The 11,480-nt window shown below is 37.0% G+C and overlaps 1 protein-coding gene across 1 annotated transcript in view; it reads left to right on the forward strand.

Annotated features, from left to right (window-relative positions):
- Positions 1–11,480, forward strand: part of thsd7ba (thrombospondin, type I, domain containing 7Ba) — a 203,199-nt gene that overhangs the window by 183,240 nt on the left and 8,479 nt on the right. The window contains exons 23-25 of the mRNA XM_016567351.1: positions 3,845–3,990; positions 8,113–8,287; positions 10,224–10,397. Of these exons, the coding sequence (XP_016422837.1) occupies positions 3,845–3,990; positions 8,113–8,287; positions 10,224–10,397 (495 nt within the window). The remainder of the gene's footprint in view (positions 1–3,844; positions 3,991–8,112; positions 8,288–10,223; positions 10,398–11,480) is intronic.

An 11,480-nucleotide genomic window follows, 5' to 3' on the forward strand; every position in this document is an offset into this window, starting at 1 on the left:
TAAAAGCACAACGTTTTGTTGATATTGTGAGTGCACACAAATAAAAGTAGACCCTTTACAGTTACGAATGATGTATTACTCTTACCTTTATGAGTAAAAATGACGGCGTATCCACTGAAAAAAATGCAAGTGATTGCGCTGGGGCCTCCATGTCCTGCAAAGCGCTTTAGCTTGCACTCTCTGCACAAACTATTGGATATAGCGCACATTTATCTAGGTTAAAAACGAAACGAAATATAATCACTTTGCCATTACATGCAAAACTGAACTATTTTAATATAGTTGAAACAGTAGTATAAGCTGTTTTGGGAGAAGGGAAAAAAAAAGACGGGCTCGGGTCGGACTCGGTCCGGTAATTCTGATAAGCTGTCGGACACAGCCGGGCTAGGGCCTATATTTGAGGCCCGTGCAGGGCTCTAGCCTGAACATCTTCAAGTGAGTGGCCTACACTATACCATCGCCATTATGCAATCACTTTTGAATAAAAAAAAAAAGTGTTTTATGGAAATATTTACTTTGCATTGTTTTCTTTTTAGCCACTATTAAATATTGTTGTGTGTAAACTTGATTGGGTTTAATTTTACTACTATTTAAAATGTAAAACTTTATTTTACTTTATTTATTTATTTATTTATATATTTGATAAAGATACTTTTATTCATCTAGAAATTGATTAATTAAATTGATGAAACAATTAAGTAATTTATTATTGTTCTTTTGAAGTTTCTATTTATACTAAAATTTCCATTGTTACTTTTTATTCACAGGAATAAATTGCATTTTTAAATATATTAAAATAGAAAACAGTTATTTTTAACTGTAGTATTTCAAAAATTACTGGTTTTATTGTGTTTTTGATTTTTTTTAAATGCTTACGTTGTGAACATAAGAACCTCCTTTAAAAAAAAAAAACAGCTTTTCATAAATATTGTTTCCCTTCCCTGACAGTTACCCTGACTCAAAAACATACAGACTTCAATTCTCAAAACTGCATATGTACAGTAAATTTGACGAAGTCACGAATCCTTCTAAAGGTGGAAGCCCAACATAGCAATCATTTCAGTTTTGAGGAGCAATCAGCAGTATTTAGAAGGATCAGGGAGAAACATGCTTGCAAATTGCAGTTCGCAATAATATTTAACGTTCCTGTGCAGCTGACACATTTTCATTTGCATGCAACCTAACCCACAAACCTGTGCACTCAGGTTCCATGGAGATAAACACTCGGCTTGCTCTAGGCTCACACTATCAGGTGGTGCGCATTTACTTTGCATTCATTAACATGCCATGTCGGAATCCCTTTTTAATTATGGATGTTATGTCATGAATCATATTTAAGGATCGGCTTACAGGTTAATGACTCTGGGTTATGAAACCCTTGGTTTCCTGAACACGCCGAATGATTTATCAGTCAAAGGGAAATATTTATTTTACCCATTAGTGTTCTCAAAATTGCAATTGTTAATTCCGAGTTTGTTGGCCTGTTTGCCTGATGGAACGGTGTTATTGCTTCATGCAATATAAAATGTGCTAATTACTAGCCTTAAGAGCAGCCCGGGTCCCTATGGTTCAAATGACCCAGCTCCTTAGGAGTTCAGCTTGTTTTTCTCTTAATTAGACACGTTCAGCACAATCTTCATTAATTTTCATTCAGCCATCAGCTTCCTATCTCAGCCAGGCAGTTTACTTTTTAAATCCAAAGGGAGTTCTTCAGGCAATGCAAACAGGAAGTTCTCAGCGTGTTTTCAGTTACATACACAGGCGTAGAAATAAACGCAAGCTGTGCTGGCTGGAAAAAGTGAATTTTTTGTCTGTGTCAAAGCAGTGTTGTCTCTTGCGCACCTCGCCTGAGACCGAGAGTTTGGGGTTCATTAGGTGTTGTATATATACACACAGAGTTTTAATGCATTTGGAAGTGGAGCTCAGGAGACCCAAAGAACTCTGTGCTTTTCCCTTTTTTCTTTCTTCATTCTAGCCCTCATTTCTCTCTATTCCTCCCCAACCCTCCTCCATCTCCCTACAGGATCAAGTAGAGATATTTCCTATGTCAAATCACATCATTTTAAGGGCTTCCTCATCTGACCGGAGTGCTTCTGTTTTAATGAATGACGTTCTTGAAGCGGCCAGCTGTAGAGGCGGCTCTTGAAAGCAGCACAAAACATGAATTTGATGAGCAGTTATGTTGTGCTGTGAATATAATTTCATTTTTTTTTTCTTGTTGTTAAATGTTTAATGCTCGACTGGAAGGAGGGCTCTTTACAGTCAAACTCACTGGAGTGCAATTTAGTTCAGAGGCACGGTCACTCTGTCAGTTCAGATGTACATTGATAAAGGGTCTATATTTTCCCTTTTTTTTTTCTTTAGAAAGTTGGGTGAAAAGAGTGATGGCCCCAAAATTGTATTCTTCCAAAAAGCTTGGTTTAAGCTTCAATGATGTCAGTTTGCATGTTTGAGACATCCTGTTCTAGTTAACACTAATGAGTTAGGCAGGCCTAGAGCTGCTATATACAGTGACCTTCTATATATCCCTACATTTACTCATCCTCATGTCATTCGTTCTTCTGTGGAACGTGAAAGTAGATGTTTTGCAAAATGCCCAAGCTGTTCTTTTCCATAAATTGAAAGTGAACGACGACCAAGAGCTGGCAAGCTCCGAAAAGAGCAAATAAGTATCTTTGTGCGCTGTGTAGATTACCAAGTCTTCTGAAGTCATATAATAGATGTGTGTGAGGAGCAAAGAAATTAAAGTCATTAATCACTCAAAATCTTGTGTTACTCTCAAATCTCATTTGTGTTTACTGGTGTTTCTTCACCTATGGACAGTTTTGGGCCTGTTGATTTGTAGAAAAACACACTTTTGTCAGTAGTTTATTTATTTGTTCATTAACAATGTCCAACCGTGGACATATGGACATCACAGAAGGAGTCATTTGTTATTTTTTTCTGAAAATTAAGAAAATTCTCACCACATCTCAATTTTTGAATTGGGTTTAATAGCATTCTTTTGTGAAAGTGTTTTATGCAGCTACAGCTTGTTGTCCACCACAGAGAGTTTAATTGTTCATTAATCAGTTAATTAATTTGTAGAACTATGCTACACTTACAATATTTCCTAATTATAAGTTTGTGACCTGTAAATTATTATAGATCATTAATGTTTATATATCCTAATGGTATTAAAAACATTCTAGACATGACTAAATATGTTGCTGTTCAAATAAAAAGGCAATATTATTTGTCTCTTTTAATACATATAATAATACGCCTAAAAATGAGCTTCATATATTTAATTTTTTGCAATATTTTTGGAATAAACTGGTGAACTCTTTTGTTTTGAGAAGTCTAACTGCATATATATCATTTTATGTGTCCTAAATAATTAATTTAATATTTTCACAATTTGACTGGGAATGACACACAAAAAAATTCAGTTTACAAATGAAATTTACTGGTACTGTTATCTCTTTGAAAAGCAAATACCCTAACTTCTAACAAATACACTATTTCACGCAATAAATATTAAATAATTTATTTCTGCCTTTGTTTAGATTAGTTTTAAACATGCTTAATCTGGCCTGGACCAACATGAAATCCATGCTGGTCTCTAAAATGTGCCATCTCAGATGTCTGTTTCTGTCTATTCCTGAATTGTACAGTTGATAAATATTGCAACTATACAATATATAGTTCTGAATAATACATTAATCCACAGCATTGTCCCAAGCTGCTGGAGTACGCACTAATGCAGGCTTTATGTATTTTTAGCCCTTCCTCTGCCGTTTGCCAAATTTTCATACAGTGCATTGCATTCACAGATGTCTCTTCACGTGCGTCTCTGTTGCAGGTGTTATGACTCGCTCTCGCAGCGTGCTTCAGCAAGCTCATGAGGAGGGACGCCCCTGCGCCTCTCAGCTTTCCCAGACCAAACCCTGTCCCATCAGCCCCTGCTACACGTGGCTTCTGAGCGATTGGTCTCCCTGCACAGTGGAGGTAGATCCTGGGCAAAAATAATTGGATATGCATGTATTCTGCAGTTACTGGTTATTGCATATCACCTAACCTGAGGGCATTCAATCCATGTATCGTATGACCAAGTGGTGTTGAGACCAGCCGCCTGGCATGTCTATCTGGTACTGGCACAACACTCGAGTTCTTTAATTGAATTTTGTAGAAATTGCATGCGCACATGTCGAGTTTGTGTGTGAGAGAGGGACTTTGTGTCATTGAGACGTGAGGTAACTGCTGATTGAAATCATGCTGCGATCCACGGTCTTATCATTAGAGGAGAACAGTGGCAGAGTTCAGATTTTCATCTCCTCTCTTCTGCTTTTCTCTCCTTTCTCTTTTGTATCTGAGAAGGATTTTAATTGTATGTCTCGGGGTTTTGCGCACGTCCCTGGAGTCGTGCTTGCCCAGATCAAAAGCTGTCCTCCTCACAATATGAACAAAAGAAACGTTGCACACTTTTAACATGCATTTATGTGCTTTCTTTGGTGCATGGTGTGATGGACACTTTCATATTCATAAACATTATCACATTTCTGTGATATGTGTGACATCTGTGGAAATGCAGCTTCCCTTTTTACAGTAGTTGTGGTTTGTGTCATTACATACATTTCTAGAGACATGCTAAACCACATATCTGAAAAGATGTGATTTGCATAGTTAACATTTGCCAGGCAAATTATGTTTGAAGGGAAAACAAAATGTGTAACACATGCAATGACAACAAGAAGAAACGTGATTTTGAGGTTAAACGCTCCGTAAACTTCATGGAAGTGTGAAGAAAAAGTGTTGTAAGTGAAAACAACACTGCAAAAAGTGTTTTTCTTAATCAGTATTTTTATTATTTTAATGCAGTTCTGAACTAATAGTGTCACCTAGTGAAAATAAAAGCATATTTCCATGCAACCTTTGCAAATTCCAATACACTCATTGTGCCCTTACAATGATTCTTATTCTTAAAATATCTTACTATTTTATCTGGGGCTTGACAGTAAAGAGCCAACATGTGACAAAATGTAGGTTTAGCTTACCTGTCGAGAAGAAACAGTGCAAGTTCATTGTCTCATTTGAAACCCAAACATTGCACTTCTGTAACCGTATCTGAAGTTCTTTTACATGACACGTGTCAGCTGTGATCCCACTGATGGGAAGTCCGGCTCTTTTCAAAGATTTGGCTCTTTTGGCTCGGCTCCCTTAGAAGAGCCGGCCCTTAAGGCTCCCAAATGGCTCTTCAATAGTAACTGTACAAAAAATACAGTTACTATTATTCAACATTTTAATAAAACTTTAATTGAACAATTGAACGCAGAACCACAGCAAACAAATCAAATAAATAAAGGCAAAAGTCTTAACATTAAGACACTTTAGTCTTTAGTGCAGGTTGGCATTCAGAAATATCAGATGCCTCAGCTTGGGTGTGCTGATGCGATTTCTCCTCTCTGTGATTATTTGTCCTGTTTTTGAGAAGACTTTCTCTGAGGGGACCAATGTTGCAACAATGCAGTGTCTTCCTACCTTAACCAACGTGCTTGCGTTTAAATCCGGATCCCCCACCTCTCTCTGTCGCTCTGTGTACGTGGTCTTTACCACTACACTCGCTATCTTCAGAGCGTGTGTCCCCCTTCCTTCTTTCACATAATGGTATGATCCTAGTCTATCCTCCCCTCAGAGAGAGTTTTCTCAAAAACAGGACAAATAATCACAGAGAGGAGAAATCGCATCAGCACACCCAAGCTGAGACATCTGATATTTCTGAATGCCAACCTGCTCTAAAGACTAAAGTGTCTTAACGTTAAGACATTTGCTTTTATTTATTTGATTTGTTTGCTGTGGTTCTGTGTTCAATTGTTCCATTAAAGTTTTATTAAAATGTTAAATAATAGTAACTGTATTTTTTTGTAATGAAAAAATGCATAAAAATAAGGTTATTATAAAAACATTTAAAAAAAAATTGCTTACCAATTGCTTACCAAAACACAAAACATTCACAATTGCTAATTTGGGCTAAAATAGAAGGCTCCGAGTGATACTAAATGAAGAGCCATTTGGGAGCCGTAAGAGCCGGCTCTTCTAAGGGAGCCGAGCCAAAACAGCCGAATCTTTGAAAAGAGCCGGACTTCCCATCACTAGTGTCCCCCTTCCTTCTTCCACATAATGGTATGCTCCTAGTCTGTCTTCCCATGTGATTAGCTGCATGTGTATTTATTTATTTTTTGTAACGAAAAACTGCATAAAAATAAGGCTTTTATGAAAACATTGAATAAAAAATTGCTTACCAACACACAAACCATTCACAATTGCTAAATTGGGCTAAAATAGAAGGCTCCGGCTGAAGATTCGGCTCTCCCCGACGGGAGTCGGCTCTTCTCATTTGCTACAAAGAATCGGCTCTTAGAGCCGGCTCGTTCGCGAACAACACATCACTAGGTCCCACACCAGCTAAACACCCTCTGGCTCAGCCTGTCACAGTAGCCACACTCCAAACTCGTGCTATTGGCTGAGCTGGAAGGAGATTAACAAATCTGAACAAACCGCTCTTACCGTTTTGATGGTGCGGGAGGCTCAATGTTTACACTTTTTTGGGGGGAGATAAACCTATGAAGGGCATACTTACTAGAGGTGTCACGATAAATCGATTCATGGATCGATTCTGCGATTTTTCCGAATGAATCACGATTCTCTCTTGAATTGATTCTGAGCTTAGTTTTTTAACAGCAGATGTCATTACGTGCTTTAGAAACAGCCGTACTTTGCTTTCTTCCAGTTCCTTACACACACCACTTGAACTTAAAATAATCATTCATAAAGTTCGAAAAGGTTGAAGCGAATTACAAGAGTGTTCACAGTGGGCTGTGTTTACATTAATCTTGCGTCATACTAGCATAAATACCGAGGTGCAAGTACATTTAACCACTTAAATTACTCAGTTGAACGCGCAAACACTCTTCTTTGTGAGCATTTGAGTGTGCGGTTAAAAACTAGCCTAGAACTAGCCTAGAGTGCAGGGTTGCCAGGTTTTCACAACAAAACCCATCCAATTACTATTCAAAACTAGCCCAATCGCATTTTGAGGGGGGCTCCCCGTTAAAAATCGCATTCCGGGGGGTAAAATACAAGTTTTTGGCGGGGTTCCCCCAGTAAAAATCGCACTCCAGGGGCTAAATATCACGTTATCGGGGTCGCTTTAACCCACGGACATGAAAAACAACCCGCAGCAACAGTGATAAAGTAGCCAAATCCGCGGACTTGGCAACACTGCTAGAGCGCCATCTGCTGTTAAAAATTAAACTCAGAATCGATTCCAGAGATCAATTTATCGTGACACCTCTAATACTTACAGTAGTCAATGAACAATAAACTGGGTTAATAGAATGTATTTTGACAAAAGTCTTACAAACTTTATCTTTAGGCAAAATTTGTTTATGATAAGAATTCAAGGCATTAAAGGGATAGTTCAGCCTAAAATGAAAATGAAAATCAACTCACCCTTTATTTTCAAGAATGTTGGTAACCAAACAGTTGATGGTAGCTATTGACTTTTGTAGTATAGGAAAAATTACTGTGAAGTCAGTGGCTACCATCAGCTGTTTGGTCCCCAACGTTCTTTAAAATATCTTCTTTTGTGTTCAACAAAAGAAACTCAGGTTTGGAACAACTTGAGGTTGAGTAAATGGTTTTTGGTTGAACTATCCCTTTAAGCTGTAATTGTTTTCCCCCTTATGTTAAGTATAAATCTCACAAAAGTTTGTAAGATTTATACATGCAACTAAACAAAAGCAACTTTAAAATTATTAATTTAAAATTAAATTGATCAACAAATAGATAATTACAAAAGGTCTCTCAAAACAAATATCTTATGAAACATTGCTTTTTAGGATGTTTAGATAGTTTTACTGGCAAGTAAGACAAAAAGGCTGATAACAGTTTTTGCTGTAATGGTTGAAACCTCAGCTGTGTGATCAGGTCACACAATTCATGAGAAATGCCCTAGCATGTTTCACTTCCAGCTGTCAGTCATTCAGAGAGAGGTGTCAATGTAATAAGCTCCTCTGCCTCACTGCTCAAGGCTCGTCCAGATTAATGAGGTGGCCGTGTGGTTTTGTGCAGGGGGCAGAATGTGGAGATGGCACGAGGGAGAGGAACCTGACGTGTGTGCTGCACTGGTCAGACTGGCCGGACAGCCCTTATCCTTCGAAAACGGTAGAGGACGAGAAGTGTGGAGACCGCGTGAGAAAGGAAAGCGAGCAGGAACTGCAGCAGCCGTGTTTCGTCCCCTGTCCAGGTACAACATTTCTTTTACCTGTTGTGTTTACATTTTTGTGCACTGATGCTCTTTATTCATTTAACATGATTTATTGTTTCATAACCAGTGGAGGATGTTGATCAAGTAGTAGAACTGTCCTAGGAATTAATATCTGTCATGTTCAGTGAAATGAAATGAAAGTTTGTCGACTTGTCCCACTTTTTTTAACCTGTGAATACATTTCACCTTCAGGCTATCGTTGACTTGTGTTAGCCTTACTTCTGTGCCTCTCTTCATTTTGTAAATGTGCTGCATGCTCTCAGGGATGAACATATGCTGGGAGGAGAGGGGAAGTAAGATGCTAGAGTCAGAAAGGTAGAGACAAAAAAGAGAGAGTCTAAAGAAATGAGTGAGTTAGAGAGGGTGGCATATGGTGTGCGTCGCTGTATTATATGTTTCGGCAGCTCCAGTGAGGGATGAAAATAGACTGGCTTCATGAAGATGATGGATAATGAGATGCCTGGGTGCACAGATTGTCTCTAATAGCCATCCTGGCTGCAGAATCAAAAGGACGTCATGGCTGAAGAGCTAGTGCTAGCATGCGCAGGTGGGGGCGGCTTTCGCTGTGAATCGGCCTCTGCTCTGAGGGATTAGGAGGGCCAGTGATGTATGACCTTCAGCTAAGGAAGCGTTAAATGTATCTGAAGACTTTGTCATGCATTCAGTTCTATGACTGAGGATCAGATCAATCTAGTTGGCCTGCAAGTAAAAGTAAAAAAAAAAAAATGCATGTTAGGAATGTGCATACTTTTATTTTTATTTTCATTCTTTTTCTATTAGTATTATTATTATTATAAAAACTTTCACTACAGGCTTTTCTGTTACTATACAGACAAGTGGCAGACAAATGTAAGACCAAATCTGCTTTAAGTTTTTGTAAGTATTTGTCATTTTAAATCTGTAATTTTTAAGTAAGGGATAATGTACATCCAGCCAGTTGTTATGCAGAATAAACCCTGACCCTGATCAGGACCCCAACACGAAGCTGCTCACCGCATAAGTAAATAATCAGAATATTGATTTGAGTTGAAATATTTTATTAGCTCTTTAAACGCAAAGCTTCACAAATGGCTTTGAGTCTAGACAAAGTTCAGACAAGAGACATTTAAGGCATAGTGTGCAGTCATATCACTAATAACAGCTTTTCACTACAAAAATAAAGACAAGGAAATAAAATGTTATGTGAGAAGAAAGTGTTTTGAAGTCTTGTTTATTATCTTAAAGATTATAAGAACTTCAATATTCGGCATTATGTTGCGACTGACCAATCAGAATCAAGTATTCCAGAGAGCCATATAATAAGTTTAAATACATGAATCTTAGAGTTTTTAGTGTAATAATTTATCAAGCTGTTAACGCTAGCAACAGTTTTAATTTAGTATTGTTTTTATATTATTGTAGTATTTATTTATTTTGAATTTGCCCGTTTTTTATATTTTCAGTTGTCATTTTATTTTACTTAGTTTTAGTAATTTTGTGCTTTGGACATTTTTATTATTTTTTGATAGTTTTTTTTTATATTTCTGTTTAGCTTTATTTGTATTTCATTTAGATGTGAAGGCAACATTTCTAGTATAATTTTTAATTTATTTCAGATTTATTTTAATCAAGGAAAATAGTATTACAGTAGTTTTAGTTAACAATAACAAAACTGACTAGCAGTATATGACAAAGGTCTGTTGTTTTATGTTGCGGTAATATATCCCAATAATCTTGTACTTACCACATGCTTCAAAGTACATACCAGTATTCATACTTTTCACACTTCAGCAAATTTGGATTTATGGTATAGCATTCCTTCTTTTTTTTTTTTTTTTTTTTTTTTTACCGTTGGAATTCCTTGATAAGTATTCAATTCTCATGGTGTTCATTTACTGTAGAACTGAAGTTGTGATATGTGATTTGTCATCTACAGGAGACTGTCACCTCACAGAGTGGTCGCAGTGGAGTTCCTGTCAGCTGACGTGTCTGGAAGGACGTAGTTTTGAGACGGTGGGCCGTCAGGCTCGCTCACAGGCTGTGGTCATACAAGTGCTGGAGAATCAGGACAGCTGCCCTCACCAAGTCTTTGAGACATGTTCATGTAAAGGTACAAGCAGTGAAAAATAAAAATGTTTTGTATGGAAGCCCATTTCTGATAAATATTACAATATATGACAGTCATAATTGACTGTTGAAATTAGATAACTTTTATGGCATAATTATGACTTTTTATGTCATAATTGCCTCATAATTATTATTTACCAAAGTGAAATTAGTTTCCATAGTTTAAAATCTGATTTAAAATCAAATTATTTGAATGTGTGCAGTTTGTGTTTTTTGGGATATGACATGTATATAACATCACTTAAGGTGTACAGTATTGTCTGTGCCCGAGTACACACATTTTTATTCAGTTTACTGTGCGACTTCCACAATGTACAGTAGTTTGTAGTAAATGAGTGAACAAGTCAGCAGTTTTGGACACAGTATATGCATAAAATGTCACTTGTAATCTTATACACCTTGTAAGTTCATCACTACAACAAAGATGTCATGATAGAGATTCAGTCTTCTCTTCCCACGACTCTCAGTTGTGTATCAGAAAGTCTCTTGACATCTTGCTGATGCCTACATCACTGCTGTAACAACCAACCAACAAGATGCGCCAGAGATGTTCAGACAGCACTGTCTAAACAAATGAATCGTATTTCATCATTTACAAAATGATGGTGCAGGCAGTCACTCCCAAAGATCAGATTTTAAAGGTAAATTTAATTTGAGTGAACAAAGCCTACATATCCAGTGGAGCTCTGTGAGGGAATTTTCTAATATTGATCAAACCAATAAAATACTGAAGTAGGTTTTTTGCAAGTAGTTATGCACCCATGCCCAGACTGTCTATACCTTCGTGTCAGCAATTTTTTTTTAATTAAAAAAATTTATACTTTTATTGAGCAGTGATCCATTAAATTTATCAAATGTGACAGTAAAGACATTTATAGTGTTACAAAAGATGAAATGCTGTTCTTTTGAAGTTTCTGTTCATCAAAGAATCCTGAAAAAAATGTATCACAGTTTCCAAAATGAATAAACACAACACTGTTTTCAACATTGATAATAATAAGAAATGTTTCTTGAGTAGCAAATCATCATATTAGAATGATTTCTGACGGATCATGTGACACTGAAG

This window comes from Sinocyclocheilus rhinocerous, unplaced genomic scaffold (assembly GCF_001515625.1).
Source record: "Sinocyclocheilus rhinocerous isolate Xijiao unplaced genomic scaffold, SAMN03320098_v1.1 scaffold4820, whole genome shotgun sequence".
Taxonomy (NCBI): domain Eukaryota; kingdom Metazoa; phylum Chordata; class Actinopteri; order Cypriniformes; family Cyprinidae; genus Sinocyclocheilus; species Sinocyclocheilus rhinocerous.